At 32.5% G+C, this 18,559-nt stretch overlaps 1 protein-coding gene across 1 annotated transcript; it reads right to left on the minus strand.

Moving 5' to 3' along the window:
* Nucleotides 1–636: 636 nt before the first annotated feature.
* Nucleotides 637–9,678, minus strand: LOC133330172 (pseudouridylate synthase RPUSD2-like). The gene is made up of 11 exons (XM_061538642.1): nucleotides 8,903–9,678; nucleotides 7,237–7,335; nucleotides 5,681–5,768; nucleotides 5,391–5,613; nucleotides 5,217–5,304; nucleotides 4,918–5,138; nucleotides 4,593–4,783; nucleotides 3,654–3,872; nucleotides 3,384–3,595; nucleotides 3,175–3,330; nucleotides 637–705 (listed from the first exon to the last, which is right to left on the minus strand). Exons 1-11 carry the CDS (start codon nucleotides 9,671–9,673, stop codon nucleotides 637–639), a joined length of 2,337 nt encoding a protein of 778 aa, XP_061394626.1. The 5' UTR covers nucleotides 9,674–9,678.
* Nucleotides 9,679–18,559: the final 8,881 nt, after the last annotated feature.

Here is an 18,559-nt window from a genome sequence, read left to right on the forward strand (position 1 = left end):
ACGATCGAAAAATGCGCGCATATACGATCATCGTTATGAGGAGTTGTAAACGACTCGTTTACGATTATGTCGTTTCCACGACAGAGGCGTCTACGATCAGAAATGACCCAAGTCTCAATCGGCGAACGTATAACCTCAGCCCATTGTGTAAAAGCAGTAGGGCTGCTACAACAACAATAACATAAGTATTTTGATTTATAGAACAAGACATTTATTTTTATTTACAAGGAAATTTGTGAACATTGAATTAATTAATGGTTTTGTTTATTTTTTAAACAAAATAATATTATGAAATGCCATCAGTGTTTTGCATATCCAACCATTAATAGTAGTGCGATTCAGTAATAACATTTGTGCAAAATTAGAAGGCAATTAACTTTACTTCGTTTCCAATTTTTTTATTTTTTTATGAATATTGGTATCAAGTGTACCCACAGTCACACACATGTTGCAAACCTTTAGTATCTCCTTTGAAAGAACTATACAACATTTTTATTTGTTGATTTTGTAGAATTTATTGTAATGCCTACATGGTCTTGATAATTGTGATACAATATAAATTGTAATATAAACAATGCCTTGAAATACGTATTTATTTATTTATTGTATGACATTTTTAATAAATATTATCATCGTCTAGATTGTCTCCTTCCAGTCCGGGGCTCCCCATGCGGGTAATTTAGTTTCATACTCCCATCCTGGTCCCTGTAATTAAAAGACAAATTTTTTTTAAGAAATATTTTATAAAACAATGTATAAATATTTTATAAATTATATATAAACTATGTGACTAAGCCAAAATTGGACATAATAAAACCAGTAAGGAAAACAGAAAAGATATATACAAGTGTTGCTCCCAAAATTCCTATTGTATAAATTTATGAGAGTTATATATTAATCTTGACCGATATTAAGCAAACTTGACACAAGACATTCGGTATACTGGAGCATAGTGCGCTGCCCAGAATTTCATCTTAATCAGACATACGTTGGTTATTTGATGCACACTTAGCATTACATCGGATGAAAAATTTCGTCGCCATCGGAGGAACGTTATATGGGCGGCTAATGTGATATAAACAGGCGAAATTAAAACATTAATGTCCTTCACACACAGAACAGAGGATAGCAATTAAGCTTGATGAATTACTAAAATATTTTCTGTAAATGAAATCAATATACTTTTTGAATTCAAATATTGTTCTAATAAAAACTTTGAAATAAAGTCATCCAATTACTTGAACTAATTAACAAAATATCTGACAAAAACAGTTATACCCAAACATTCAAAGGGCATTCTTCTTTACCCGAACTTACTCTATATGGATAGTGCGCGAATTCATGTCTCAGCCTTCTCTTGCTGTCAACTTTTTAATCGCGATGTACTAACCGAAGAGGATAAAAACTCAAAATATCTTTTTCGAGCTTGAGGTCTTTTTTATTTAACAGGATCAATATTTCGCAATTGTTTTAAATTGCATCTTCAGGATAATCTACAAACAATTTTGAAATTTATGACATTAATTATACAGAATGAAGTGACAAAATCGCTTACAAATAAACTAATGTCAAGTTTACTTAAAACTATGATAGACTTCACTATCGTCGTCGGATGTAAATATTGCACTGAGTTTATTTTAGTTTATTGCACGATCTCTCTTTCTGTGTAAGGTGTCTGTAACAGTAAGCTGCGTTGTCTGTGTCGCTCTTAAAATTAATTCTCTTTGTTGTTGGTAGGTTGTTTATGTGTAGCATTTCCAATGTAAGTCTCCTATTGTAATTGTTTTCTGTTTGAAGTATTTGTACTTTATCAAAGTTTGGTCTATGGTTGTTGTTCTTACAGTGTTCTGCAAGTGCTGTTTTTTGTGTATTATTCTGATTCCTTAATTTAATGTCAGATTTGTGTGCCGATAATCTGGTTTTTAATTTATTTTTTGTGGTTCCAACATACACCTGTTTACATTTTTCTTCATCGTTTCCATCACATTCTATTTTATAGATAACATTGTGTTTTTCCAATTTTTGTATCTTGCTTTTCGTGTTGGAAAATAACGTTTTTAGCGTATTATTTGTTTTTTGGGCCACCTTATATTTTTCTTTATCAAATAAATTTGCATTCTGAAATCTTTCTGAAATTATTGGGATATAAATCATTGATTTGTAAGTTCTTTCCTCCTCAGTTCGTGGCTGTTTCCTTCGTAGTGTCTGATTATTTAGTATTCTGTTGATTACGTTGGCTGGAAAATTGTTATTTGATAGAATTTCTCTAATTTTAAAAGACCTCAAGCTCGAAAAAATATATTGTTTTATTATATAAGAATCAAAAGGTCGAACAAAACAACACAGAACAACTCAAAATATCTTTAAAAAGCTTTATTGTAGTATTGTGCACGTATATATTTTTATTTATTTCTCTTTCGAGATGAGCTACATGATCGAAGTTGCAATGAAAAGAAAAGCCAGAGAGATACTACATTCCCACCATTATGCGACGCGTTTCGCTGTTGGTTAAGCGGCTCATGAGGCATATTGGGTAATGTGGCTTACAAATGTCGTTACTTGATATGTTGTATTTATGTCGAAAATTGTTGCGAAATTGCATCTACGAATTAAATTCAACCGTGTCAAGGTTCGCATATTTGGTAACACACCAGAACATCTCTTTTCACCTTCTGAATGACCTGATATTTGGGCCATGAATCATGGCCCATGACAGAGGATGTTAAAATAAAAAATATGCATTGTTAATTTTCCACTTTATATTTTGATACGCATGCGTATTTGGGTAAAATGTATTTAACTTTTGAGGTGAATATAATCGTACGCATACGCATGAGTTTAGGTACAGGCCTTACATAATAAAAAGTAATATGTACAGTCGACGCCCGGAATAACGAATGTCAGGCCCATTCGTTATAGCGGAAAATTCGTTATATCTCGAAGTTTTTTATGGTGCCATTTTATTTAAAAACAAAAATGTTAATCCACTTTTCCCTGGAGCTGGCCCATAATTTTTTGCACCATTCGTTATACCCAGTATTTTGCTCATTCGTTAAACTGAGTATTCGTTATAGCGGGCGTAGACTGTATTTGAAATACTGACAAATGGGCGTAAAGTATTTTCCCGTTCGTTTACAAATTCATTTATAACTCACGACAATTGAATGTATTTACCTTGTATTTCCATGCGTGCAAGTACATTATCAAGTCCTTTGGTTTAGGATCTCTGTAGCGTACTTTACATTCATAACAATGCTTATCCAAAGTCATTTTCTCGGGATTGAATGAAGTATCGGGTGATTCATGATCAGTTTGTGTTGCAACAGTGACCTAAAGGATAAAGTAATTATTTCCTATATCATAAAATTCAGAGCGATTCTTACCTTAACATGAATATTTGACGAATCGGCTTCATTTTCGATTGTGTCATCAGTTTTTGACGTATCTCCTAATTTATTTGATAAACTGTCTACTGTGTTACAGCCGATAGTTGCGTTTTCTGGACTCAAGTCTACAATGGTGGGACTATTCGAGTATACTGGAGATGTTTCTCGAGAGACAGCATCGTTGTCGTCCTCAATCAATGGATGGTTGCCTAAGAATACGGTTTTATTAATATTTCTAAGGGCGTTTAATTATCTGATTATACACACCACCTATGGGTAAATGGTCAGTTTCACAGTCATTTTTATGTGGCTTAAAGAAAGGCATTTCAGAATCGCCATCAATTCCAAGCCAATTTTCTGCATTATGAATATTAATTAAATCACGAACTAATTCCTCGTCAGTTTTGCCACCAATATCACCACCACGACCCTTAAGTGGACCAAATACTTCATGATTGTATAAAGGATCGTTGGCAACTGGATACCCTGTGAAGGAAAATATGACATATGTAAAGTGTTTTGTTTTTAACAGGATTACAAATGGATATGCAGCAGGAATTTTCTTAAGAAATATCAAATCAATTAGAATCTCTCAAGATGAGATGGGTCAGTAGAATGTGACGTATACAACTATTGATATATATTATTTCCCTAATATACGAATTCCCCGCTTAATAGCATTATTTATACATTATTTCCCTAATATACGAATTCCCCGCTTAATAGCACTGAACGTGTGCAAATTTTATTTTCGATTCAAAACAAGCATCCCGCTTATAAACAGTTTGCCTCGAACGATTGAAATACGCACATTCACACAAATACTCACCGAGAGAATTCGATTGTTTTCAATTTATCGCGAGTGATAAAGTTACAAAGGGCGAACAAGCAATATCTCAAGAACGTTCGTATTGTATGAAAAATTCCCAAACGATAAAATGTCGCTGCAAGCGTCGTCGATTTTGACTTTAAAATATTTAAATCTGATAACAACCTGCAATGTATGAACCGTATGAACCGTTTTGCTAACATTTTCCGCAGTGCTTATATCCGGAAAATGCTGCGGTGAAATTTAGAATAATTTTGTTTTTGAATGAATAAACAACAAGATTTTTATGTTTATTTTGTAACGCCATGTTATGAATCATGAGTCATCGACACACGGATCAGTAGTGTTGGAAAAATGTATATATGGTTTTCACTTACCTAGGTACTGCAAATGGACTCGAATCTGATGCATTCTTCCCGTTAAAGGTTTACATAAAACTACACTCGTTTTGCCGTCATACGATAATTTTTGAAATGTGGTTTTGCATTCTTTTCCTTTGGGTGACACTTTGCAGACTCCAATTTTATAGCTAACTACTTCAATGGGCTCGTTACATTCAATCACACCTCTGTAAAAATAAAATATCACATTTGGGCGTTTAACGTCAACAGCATATATATGTACATATTTTATAAAGGGCTGCGGTTAAACTAGTGAACACAGACTCAAATAGATTGAATGAAAAATAACATATTTACTTACTCTGGAAAGTTACCCTCTACTCGACAGACATATTCCTTTTGTACTTGTCTATTACGAATTTGGTGTTCTAATTGGCGTGCTTTTTTTGGGCTTCTACCGAATAAAAGAAGACCCGACGTTAAACGATCAAGGCGGTGAATGGTTCTTAAATTTTTAAGATTGTATTCCTTGGCTAAGATAAATACAACAGTGTTGTGGCGGTACCTTCCACACGGATGTACCTATTCAAAATTACATAATAGTGTTGAAAATTAAAATAATTTTTTAAATATATGTTTCGGATTAATGCATTCACGTACGGGTATGGATGCAGGTTTATTTACAACGACAATGTCATCGTCCATATGAACAATAGTAATAGGTTCGCTGGTAACTGGCACTTCGTGTCTGAAACAATAATATTAGAATATATTGAAATTTTATACAACTCGTGGGTGTGTGATAAAATATGGAACTGTTTCAATTATACATACCTATGTACTATATTTGCCAATAAATCATTGTGTTTTAGTTTGTAATCAATTGGTACTTTCTCATAGTTAACAGTTAAAGTGCCCGATTTAATACAGCGTTCATACTCTTCTGCAGGATGAGCTCTAAATTCACGAGAAAATACATCTAAAATTTTTTCTCCAACCCAACGTCCCTTAGTAAATGTTGTAAATGTAAAATAATAGGGATACACTTTGCGTAAACCTAAAAATAAAAATTATGTGAATTTAAAATTTGTCAGATCTTCGCATGAAATTATTAAGAATAGTACCGTTCTCAATGTAATATGATGTTTCGTGATATCTTTCATCAGTAAACCCAGGTCTTTTCGCTTTCAACGCCTTAGTTTCCAGTTTAGCCTGAAAATAAAGAAACATGTTTTGTTGTTTATCTTTTTAAAACATTATTGGACGACTAAACGTCTGCATGAATGTATTCGTACAATGAATCCAAAATCCAAATTAGAGGTACGCAAATTAAACAGGTGTCGGAGAATAAATGAGAAACCGCCATATGAAATGACTTAAACAAAGTAAACGAGCTTATTATCGCCTATAAACAGGTGCTCCAGATCCCATGCATGGGCAGTATTAACCGAAACCGAAATACTTTGAATGAATGTGATGGGTATAAAAGCTATCAGCAGATAGTTTGAGGGCCTATGTGCAGAACTTTAAAATCGATTTGCTCGTAGGTTCCGTGCTGTCACTACGACAAGCATCCTAACAGGTCATTCCAGCATTAAAATATCTACTATGTAGATGCCCAATGCTACGTAGCAAATAGCACCGACTGCTTCAAAGATACAAGATTCATACTCTAGCATTCTTCTCCGGAATAAATACTATCAAAATAAATAGCTTTGCCAAAAATCTACCCCCTCGATTTTCCTCCCCCAATATTCTAATTTCAAGGACGGATGAAGATACACTGTGATACAAAACAACAAACAAATTTTTTTATTCAGGGATTCTAATGAATCAATTCTGTTTAGTTGAAGTCCCTAAACCACGAAAATACCTTTGGTTTTTTTGGGTGACTTCGTAAATTTTTATGTGAAAAGATGAATATTTCGCTTATTTTAGTATATTTCTAAATAAGGAACTTAAAAGTTAAAATACAACAATGTGTATAGTTCATCAATTTTCAATGTGTTGTTGTTATTTTTCACTCAATGTAAGTTTGTATGTGTGTGTTGCATTGGTAGATTGTTCGTAATCCAGATGTTACCAGATCGTCTAGAAACTTCTGTAGCGACAGGCAAGGCCCATATAAATAGAGGAAATGGCAAGGCAGTAGTCAGTTGTGAATCAGATCACGAATTGAAACAGTCAAGTAACGTAAAGCTGTAAAGTAACGTGCAAAGTAAAGTTGTGTCAATAAAGTCATTGTAATAATCGTAATCAGAAAGAACCCGCGTTTTATTTAGTACGAACTGTATTGGGAAATAAAACAACGTCTACACGGGATTAAGTAAAATCCAAGAACGTCCAACGGATGAAGGTAATGGTCCAAGGGTCTCCAGAGTGAATGCAGCTGCTAAATGACTGTTTACAGGACATCCTATAACCTAATCTACAACTAAACAAGGTTTGCCGGCTCAGAAACTCTTTTTATAAATAAGTAAGTAAAAATAAATAAATAATAAAACAATCAATTTATAGTGTATAAACATTGCTGCATGTGATCACCAAATTTAACTCAGATATAATTCGATATAGGTGAAGGAAGAATATAGTTGTCCACCCTGGCTTTCGAACTTGATCGAGCGTCTAACTCCTATTTATTTTCCCCATTAGAATAGCATGTTTTTGGTACAATACGTACCTTTTTAAGATCCTTTAATTGTTCATTGTCTTCGACTTTTCGTTTTTCCGGAACTTGTGGTTTCTTCTTTTCATTGTAGTCCTCAAAGTTTGACAATATCTGAAAGTAAAATCACAAAATATATGTTTTATTTAAATTTCGATTAGGAAACAAACATATGTGGTCTGTTCCAGAACCTGCAAGAATGTACAATTTTTTACCACGATAACAATTTTTCCTTTATGATATCGGAAAAAATAGTAATATCAAATTCTTGCAGTACGAGAACAAGCCAATGCTCTTAGAATATTAGAATATTTAGAATATTTTTTATAAGAACGTGTCATTCGAAAGTCCATAGTGACATTGTTAATAAATCGCGCGTGAATTATAAGATTTAAACAAATTAACATTAAAAAAAAAATAAAAAGTATGAGTGAAAAACTGAAAAAAATATCAGACGAGACTTTTATGGTGAAACTATTAGTGATTTTGGGGATTTAGAGGATGTTGTGGTGCCCGTTAAATATTTTGCCCAACCTTTACAACAATTTGATATACGACATTAAAGAAATATGTATCTGAATTCAATTTATGTATATCGTTTTACATTTTTAATTATTATCATTTTTTGTTTTTTGACAAAATATTCAGCTTAAACGAATATGTGTTTAAATATATTTGTTTGTTGAAATTGTAAATATTAAACTCATCACAATCGATTTCATAGTTCTCTGCTTCCTGGCAAAAACCATTCCACTTTTCCTGTTAACTCATTCTCGCCAATAACAAAAATATTAGTATTATCTCAGAATATTTGTAAATAATTATATTTACATATAATAAAACATTTAAGATTTAAAATTAGATATACAGCATTAAATATAAAATTTTGAATTAAACATACAATTTTGAAGAAAAAACCTCTGGGGTTATCTGGGTTTATTGAATGAAGTACCAGAGGTTATGTATGTTCTACGACAATCATAAACATACATAATATAATCCTAAATTTCCCTACAAAGAAAGAGTTATGCGAAAATAATATTAGATTTGAAGCCATAACTGCTCAATCATGGTAACTGGTTACACTGACTTAATATTCGTTACATGCATAACTCAGAAGCTAATAATCCGTTTAGTTCCAAATGTTAACATTTATTCTGTACATATCAATTTTTGAAGGCGAAAATGTGGTGGGCCGCCCTCAAGTTGTGGTGAAATTTCAGTTACTCTCACACACTTTTATTTCTTGAGCTCTCATGTTTAAAATTAGCTTTTTATATGCTAGGCATAATGTTGGAAAACATGTTTATAGTCAGTTTATAAACTGTGATCGGAATGTATTAACTTATTTTCAAAATTCTAATCCCAATTTTCGCCACAATTGAATTTATTTTTCCAAATATTGAATTGTTCTTTTTTTAATTTTTTACTAAAAACAAAATCAGATTTGCGGTATGTTATGTAAATATGTATCTTAGTGTTTGTCGTGTCAGGACGGTCCTTATTGCATGTGAAATGCACGAAACATCTACGATGCGTAGTTGCAGTTACATCATTTCAACATTATCATTTGAACGAATACTGGGGTTGGCTGCGATATATTAGTCGCCGTCCACAGCCATTAACCTAATCACAGTTCGATTAAGATTATGAATGTCTGGGGAGTGGTTAACACACTTACCTTTGTTAGAGAGATTGGAAGATTGTTGGTCACATTTACATTGTTTACGTGATGACGCATTGCGACAACGTCAACGTTAAGGCTAACCGACGTTGGAACTGCAGAGTTTGGAGATGCGGAAGATGATATGCATGCTAGTGGAGAGGTAGATGTTGCATTCTGAGTCGATTGCTGTTGTTGCGAAATTAATCGGGTACAATCGGGAAGGCTTTGTCGGTTGCTTGGCAATCCTGCCATGGAATTGTTTAAAGCTGTCGCGGCTGCAACAGCAGCTGTGGGCGATGTTATGTATTGAGGCAGTGTTAAGGGGGCAAACATCGTCGATGACATTAACATATTTTGGTGCGGTGCATGGGTACTTGGTAATTGTGCATTTGGTAGTATGGCTCGTGGATGACCATTCAGAATTGTCGAAGCTAATGTGGTTCCGGGACGCTGAACATTTGCTGACGCTGGATTATTCCCATGCAAACTATCAACGGCACTGGTACATGGTAACTTCCCAACGGTATGGGGATTAAATGTTGCGTGTTGGTGATAATTAGCCGTCCCAGCGGGGGCCGGAACTTGTATGGGACTGACCGTATTGGTGTTCACATTACCTTGATTTGGATTCGTTAGTACATTACAGGTTAAATGCGTATTGTTGTTGTTGGCGGCCAAATACGGATCCATAGGTGCCGAGCCTGGTTGTCCTCCATATGCCATCGGAATCATTTTCTGTATTGGTATTCCCCATGGTAGGTACCATGATCCTCCTTGATATTGCATATTATATATTTCAGTAAAACTAAATGTGTATCTACTAGTATATATTACAGCTATGCAATTTTACTGGCACAAATTTCTGGTTGATAAAATAATAATCAAGTAAGATTTACTACCAGTATGTTTCTGTAAATTCGAAACGAACAATTTCGAGTCACATCCAATATTTGAAAAACATTTCACTGATTTTGCAATCAAAAGTTTTTTTACATAAACATGGGGTTGATCGTAGTTCACTCGTAGACGTTCGAATTGAATTTTATAGAAACAGGCCTTCAATATATTTTAATCAGTTGCACATATCACCGACACATTTGGAGTAGTACCGATCTTGGGATGTACTACGATTCGTTAAAATAAATGTATGATTCGAATATGCCGAAACGATCGGAATGTCAAGAATTATGCACGCAACACAATCGCGCACAGTGGACGTAACGGCAATCGAACGACAGAATTCGAAATAAATTAAATGTATTTTTTACTGCGATGACAATTGTATCTATTATAATATAGAAAAACTAGTACAAACAGGTAGATTCTTGCTAATTGCCACAGAAAAAATTCACCTCCTTATAAATATGTAAAGAAACACACTACCAATAGTCGAAGATACTCTTCGACGCTTTTAAACATCCATGTGAAACAAATACATACAATCAACGCTCTTTATTCGGGATATGAGTCGTTTATTTTAAAGGTGTGGTTTTCTAGAAAAGTTTGCAAAACATATTGCGTTATATATTCTATCATGTTTAAGGACACAAAGTCACAAACAAAATTCGCATATTGAGTTTTCATTTAAAAAAACTGAATAAAAATTAAACGTCATATAACTTCTTTATATTTGAGAAAAACAACGTGTTGGACTATTGTGCTAAAAAATGTTCAAATCGCACTTTTACAATTAGAGTTTAAATACCTTTTCAACATTGCAATTATTTATTCTAAACCATGTTTGATGTTTATCAAGGCGGCACTGGCATTTCTCAAGCATTATCTTAGATATGGGGGTGGCCCACATTAGACGCATAGTCCACCCGAAGTTACTCTAGAATTTAGATGCGATTTCTTGTGATCTATTGTTACGATATCCCCATTTTATAATCTGAAAACTTTTGGGAAATATAGGTTTGTACCCTGATATTTGATTTTATGTACATTTTTGTATGCCAGTTTCGTTTTAAATACTAACATGTCACTGTAATGTCACATGTTTTTGACAAAATATTTTTAATTCATGTTAATAGAAAAATAATTCATGTTTGTCGTATCACACCAGATGCTTATGTGGCCAGTATTTTTGAATGTTAAAATTTTAATTATTAAACAAAAATTAACTGTTTAATTGCGCCTCGTACATTTGAATAATTTTCATGAAGACATCAGAATTATAACATTTTAAATTTGTATTAACAAATATGTAGATATAATCCCAAACAATAAATGTTGTTTTAATTAAAAGAGTGGTCGCGAAAAAAAAACAATGTGCTGTCATTTGAAAGTATATGGTATGCCGCTTGGCTAATGCCCGCCGGCCGATGTAGACTGACTAAATCTTAAAATATATTCCAGGCATATTGACGGACGCGGGGCTACGAAACGTTTGTTCAACACGATGTTTTGAGTTTGCCTTGACGTATTTGACATACTGTTATACATAAACTATGAGGCCGGTTAAAGCATAGAAACGGGATAATAAAATTGGAATGAAATAACTTGTAAATTTGTAATTATGTGTTTGTTATGTAAATGACATATTACCGACTGACTATTGCATAGATAGACGAATAAAAAGTACATCGTATGTGGATACAGAACAAGTGTACAAGCACAAGAACAAGTGTATTATAGACATATATTAAATTAAATAAAACAAGTCAAAACAAAAGTATTTTCTATAAACATTGTTCATCTCTAGAATTTCTCATAGACATAGTCGACACAGTGATCGCGACCTATAATGTACATCCAAATACATACATACTTACATAATTTTAAACACAAATCCGTATACAGTGGGCCGATATGTGAAAAAAATCGGAGTGGTAACGAGATTTGCCTAAATTCACATGTCATATTATAAACATCAGTATATTTTTGGTAGTTAGGATTTTTGATTTCGAAAATGGTTTGTTCCCTTGATTCTATTCAAATATTTTGATAAAAAATGCGCACACTAAACCATTTTATAAATTGTGAAATTGTTCAATATAATCAATACAAGGTGTATTTAATAAGGTTAAGCATCAGATAAAGCAACAAATATTTTACAAAAACAACATTGTTGTTATAGAAATTAAATTGTCATGCTGACAATATGTTTTTGACAAAAATAAACAAAAACAATTATTAAATTATTTTTGTCAAGAACTATTCTTTGAGGAATAATTAATGAATGAAAAATAAAGTTTAAGACCTGGTCGCGATTAATTTTAAGTTTCCTACATGCAGCCCATGGATCCTTGTGATGTTGTTTATATTGTGAATTACAATCTATTTTTCTATGGAGTCTTTCAATTTTCTTGTCTTCTTAAAGAAAATTGATCTTTCCATAGGCGTATTTAACCTTCGCCGAGAATTGTGACAAGCACCAAGGGGCCGATTCCAATATAGGCTAACATAATCTCCTCGATTTTATGAGTATCAGGAATTTATGGACAGATTTCCACACATAACATAAAATATGTGGACCATTCGGCGAACGGGGTTATAACTGATTTAAGCCTAGGTTTCCTTTCCGTCCTCCTCATTAATGTAGTTTTCATGAATTTTTATTTTTAAAAAGGCCTAAATTTAAAGACTATTTTTGAAATCGAAATGTAATATTGAAAATATTTTTTAAAAATTTGATTTACAAACAATAAAGAAAAAAGTTTAAAACCATATGATTGTCACTTACACCTTATTAAATACACCTTGATTATATTGAATATGGTTTCATATGGTTTCAAACTATTTTCTTTATTATCTGTAAAGCAAATTGTCAAAAACATTTTCAATATTACATTTCGATTTCAAAAATGGTCTTTAAATTTAGGCTTTTTTAATAATAAAAATTCAAGAAAACTAGATTCATAGAAGGGGACGGAAATGAAACCTAGGCTCAGTTATAACCCCGTTCGCCGATTGCTCCACACATTTTTTATTGTGTATTGAAATCTGTCTAGAAATCCATGGGCTACATCTGGGAAAATTAAAATTAATCGCGACCAGGTCTTAAACTTTATTTTTCACTGACCTAAAACCGCCAATAATCCAAGAATACACAAATTCATTAATTATTCCTCAAAGAATAATTCTTGACAAAAATAAATTAATAATTGTTTTTGTTTATTTTTGTCAAAACCTTATTGTCAGCATGACAATTTAATTTCTATAACAGCAATGTTGTTTTTGTAAATATTTGTTGTTGTATCTGATGCATACAGCTTATTAAATACACCTTGAATATAATTGTTCAAATTCCAATACATGAATAAATTAAACCCTTCATCATCAGGCATAAACCAAACGGTAAAGAAATGTAAAATAAAAACTTATAGGCCTCAACATAGGCGTCTGTTTCAAAATCTTAAAAGAAGAGTTTATTACATACAAACAAACCCAATAAAAATCTTCAAAAGAAACACATCATCATCACCTAAAATGTAACTATGAAAGAGGATATTAAAAGTATATATATATATATATATATTTTTTTTTTGGAGAAATTGTGTTCAACATACTTATACACGTTTTATTTATGAGTACAAAATATGTCCACTGTGCTCTTGTGTTATTTGTTTTTTTTTTGCATGTAGCAACAGATCTATCTGTACGTAGACGTAAGACAATTTAAAATTTTGAAAATTTTCTCCGTATTTACTAAAAAAATCAAAATAGCATATAGTATAGTGTATTAAATCGTTGCGATATACTTTGGCATGTTGTTTTATATACATATGTCTGTGAATATAGAAACATGTACATACACGATTTATGTAGGTATGTAGGTATCGGTGATATCAAGTATATTATAAATAATGTGACAGTCAATATGCTCATGTTGTGAGTGAAATTGTGGTATGTGATAGCACTCGGTTCACTTCGGACATAATTTGTGTTTGCAAGAAATGTTACGATGTGCACACCTTGAATCAAATAGGACATTCCATTCGCCTAATATCGGATTTATAAATATTTAAAATTGTTGACCCTTTATGTGGGAACTTAAACTAAGTTTGGAAGAAATATTACATCGTAATATTTCTCGACGAAATTGGTTACTCCCTTCGAGAGTAAGGGTGTAAATACCCATTTGCGGGTATTTATACTATATTGAATCGCTAACACAACATCTTACACCATATTTCAGGGTTTAAAGTAATTTGTATCTATTATACAACCGAATAGACTGTAAATTGCCACAGGGAGTTCTTAATGTGTACAAAATAGCCATGCAAAAATGTATCGACGTAGGTCTACGTTTTCTGGTAGCCCCCATATAAAAGCACCACAATTTTGAGTATTTACCCAAATAACTGGCGAACCACTGGACCCAGGCTGTCCAACTTTGGCACTCATATTTTTATATCAAGACAACTATTGGTATGGAAAATGGTGTCTCTGGATCCACGGTTTGATATAGCCCCTTTATCCACTTCACCGCTCTAGCCATAAGGCTAAAAGGACCAAATTTTCAATAATCATAAGCCGATTAATAATGCTTGATATTTCTTATTTATTATGTTTCAAGTCATGTCTATTTGAAGCGCCCTTTGGTGGCTTTTATCTCCACAAGGAAAAACTGGAGGCTCTGATAGCTCTCTTACCAGGCACCGTATTATCCTTTCATGAAGAGGTCAATGAACAATATCACAAACAATATTTTTGCATTGGTGTCGACTACTTCGAAAGTAACAATATATGTAGATAAATACATAAATAAAACATCTATATAAAATTACTTCAAGGAACAGTGATTGCAACCTTTGAATAAATTCAGGATGTACACAATATATATATATATATATATAACTTCTCCAAGAAAGCATGAAAAACATATTTGATTCATTGACCATAATTTACAGCCAATAACTCAATCAACCAACCAAACATTTTAAGTTAGTACCGAGTGCCTCTTCATGTGTTTAAGTATTATAGAAATACAAATTACTTGTTAAACGGTCATAAAATATTTCACAATAATGGACATGCTTTAATAAAAAAATAATTTATTATATTTTCAGACAACTAAAACAAACAAATTCCACAGCGAAGAGCATTTCTTAATGAATTATTGCTTTCATGCGGGTACGTACAGATGAACATTTTTGAAATAAAATCGTTCCCAAAATTATACGGACTAGTCTTAATCTATTTAACAATTGTCTGACCTGAATCTCCGCAGCAGCCTGCTGTGTGAAGTAATTTAACAGCCATGGATTCGCTTAGTAGCTAACCTCCCTTATCATTCTATACGGGGAAATCGCTAAAAATTTTGTTTTTTCCTAAGCTATATTATTTATTTTTCATATATATACGTATACTTAAATATTATTATTATTATTTTTGAGGATCCAGTTCAGGGACAAAAATATATAGCATTATATTAAAGATCACATTTTCCATAAAACAAGATCCATTGTACCCATTGTACGTCAGCGAACATTTCCCGCAAAGAGGCAATCAGTCTTGTTGGAACGAAATGAAAAATCGCACAGTAACAGTTGACATCATAATGGACGACCGGTCTGCCAAAAACTTGTTTTGTATATACAAAAATTGTTACTGATGTTTAGAATTTATCATTGAATGTGAAACATATATATATATATATATATGTATATATTTATATACACGTTCTAGCATATATAATTAAAAAATGAAAATCTGAAAAAAATATTTATTTTTAGGAATATAACTTCAACAACTGACAATAAACAAACACTTTCTGAAATCAGTTTTCACCTTATAAAACTCTTCCTGGATCAAAGATAAATTTTGAAAATGGGCATTGGTGGTTGATGAAGTATTAATAATATGAGTCCTCAGTTTTGTAATTGCTCAAAATCCCCTTAGTGCATTTTGTTTGGGGGTTTCCAAATGTTTGATTAATTAATAAAGCTGTTCAAAGATACAACAAAGTGGAATCGTATAATGCGCATAATATTTTCCAATATATCGGCGAAGTTAGTCCCTTATGGTTTGCTCCGTGCTGCAGAACGGGACATCGATCATTGTTTCTAGATAATTAAAGTAATAAACCAGGAGCGAAATAGCAGAGATGTGAGATGCCATGGCCCCCCAAAAATATCACATATGGAACATATAATTTTTGACTTCACGTTGGTAAGGAATATCGTGTGTGTTTATAACTGTTGTGTTAAATGTAAAAACGACATACAACAGCTGTGCAATAATACACATGTTGCAATATGTTTGACAGTCGCTGGCGCCTATAGATCTACATCAGTATAAAACATTCGATACTCGTATACATGACCCGTTGAAGTCCACAAAACAAATTCTACCGACAGATGTATTTATTTAAGGGACCCCCCCCCCCCCCCATTCTCGGGGTCAAATTTTTTGTTGATATAAATCTACACTGATTAAAGAATGTCTCTACAAAATTTCAAGTGAAAATCTCAAGAACACTTGAAGATATATCCGATTTATTGTGTCAGCATCAAGTGACGGCTGAAGGGCTTCTCAAACTTTAAACTCGTTTTCGAAGTCAATAATCCTAGTTCATACGAGAGCCAGACATGTACTCTTTCTAACACCGTTGGAATTTTCGGATTCCGATATTCCAGTGAGGAGTTATCATGCCCGCCATCAAAAATAAGGACTTTTCTTTAATTACAAAAAACAACAACAAAACAATAACAAAATTTTTTTGTAAATTATTTTTCTTCTCTTTTAAATCTTCAAATATATATGTGCAAAGTTACAAACCTTAACAAGCATTGGTATTGATTTACCAGCCCATTGAAAAACTTGAAAAATTAAAATCGAGAATGGGTGGGGTTCCCTTAAATTAACTATCTACCAATTTGGATATTCCTCGGAATAAACTTCAAAGTTACATATTTTATGTTATTTCTGGTGAATATCCCATTGTACAGTGGGGGGTAATCATATTCATTAATAGAAAATCATTAAACGGCATGTACACTAGAACTTTTTCACCGGGTTAACCTACTTTATGAGGATTTATTTGACATATATGCAAAGGAATTGACAATTGAAACCCACTGGGTTAACGAAATCCGGATAAATGTAAACGTACTATTAGTCTATATAAAAAATTGTTATGTTTAGGTTTATTGTTAGCATTTTATATTTATACATTATAGAATATATCTAGAAAAAATATAACACATACATTAAATTCATTTGTACACATTGCGATGTGCTAATTGTTAGTATTGGAAAAATGTTTTTATGATGATGCTGTTAATTGAAACACGCTCTGAGTTTAAAACTATTTTTTGGAAAATATAAGGTTGTTTCATTATTTATCTACTTTTGAGATATTTGTATTAAGGGGGTCAAAGATTATGAAACCAGAAATTCCAGCGAGTACATGTCTGGCATAACATTAAATTAAGCGGATTTGACTATATATATATATGTAATAAAAAATAAAAATAAATTATAAAATAAATCTTATGGGTCGATTATGGAAAGCAACCAAACTCCAGTTACAATTTCAACTGGCAATATCAACTTTTCTCAGTTGCCGTCGATAAGACTGTTTTGACACTTCTTCAACTAGAAATATTGTAAACAAACAAAAATTTAATAGAATATTTCAGAAAAACTAATTACATGTGATGATAAGCTCAGTGGAACTATTTTTTGATGATGAACATTATGTTCAAGGTGTGCCATCTATTAAAAGACATTTAAGATGTTTAGAGAAATGTTCAATCAACTGCTCATTTTAGCTTGAAGGCGTATTTTCGGCTACCAAAAGATGCCGTTGTGTAATTAGTTGAAGCCTTAAACCCTGCTTTCCGAAAAGCCCGGCGGTCAACATCAATTCCTCCTCTCTTAAAAATGTGTGTAGCTCAAAGGTTTTTTGAGGATTGAAGTTTTCAAAAGTCCCAAGTTAATGACTTTGACCTTGGCATGACTCAACACACAATGTCGGTGGTTTTGGCCGAAGTTATCCGGCTAATAGAGGAAATGTGTAAAATTTGGATTGTTTCCAAATTAACAGAGGAGGAAAAAGGGAAGAATAAAATACTTTTTATTCGATGATGTGTAGGCTTTAAATAAGGCTGGTTTAAGGTTTTTTTGGAAATTCCAACTAGAATTGTACGAAAAGTACTAAATATGGTACAATTTGGATTTGAGTGAACGGATATGGCTGGGATCTTGAAGTTTATGATTAAAATTTCTGTTAGAGTGTAGGATTGAGGAATTTTGGAAAATCGTATTTACGTCTACAAAAAGTAACAAATGGTACTAAATGTGGTACAATTTTGATGTTGGCGAACAAAGAGAGCAAGAATCCTTAAATGTAGACTTAAGGAAAGCAGAATTTAGGTAGTTTCGAAAATTCGTACTTTGGTGGATTAGTCTAGTATTGATGTAGCTTTAGAAATTCTTATTTATTAGAATGAGAAGTACTAAATGACACTAAATCTGGATTTGGGTGAATGGTTACGGCTGGAATGCTTAGATTTGGAATTTAGATTACTGTTGCAAATTCCAATTTATTTGTACGAATATAACTAAATGTACTAAATTTGGAACAATGGTGTGTAAAAAATATTATTTCACTAAAACAATATACCGAGTATTTTATTGCACTTTTTACTTTTATTTTAAAATACCAAATACATCTCGTCTGATGGAAATATCTGTGTAAAATACATACATCTCATGTTATAG

The sequence above is a fragment of the Musca vetustissima genome, unplaced genomic scaffold, assembly GCF_032173495.1.
Source record: "Musca vetustissima isolate MV318-11 ecotype Yass unplaced genomic scaffold, APGP_CSIRO_Mvet_v1 utg10898, whole genome shotgun sequence".
NCBI classification, from domain to species: Eukaryota; Metazoa; Arthropoda; class Insecta; order Diptera; family Muscidae; genus Musca; species Musca vetustissima.

Coding starts and splice junctions, on each gene's coding strand:
- LOC133330172 (XM_061538642.1), bottom strand. CDS start 9,673: ATGCAATATCAAGGAGGATCATGGTACCTACCATGGGGAATACCAATA. Junction 5,769..7,236: donor AATTAAAGGATCTTAAAAAG/GTACGTATTGTA, acceptor CTTTATTTTCAG/GCTAAACTGGAAACTAAGGC. Junction 5,614..5,680: donor ATCATATTACATTGAGAACG/GTACTATTCTTA, acceptor TTTTATTTTTAG/GTTTACGCAAAGTGTATCCC.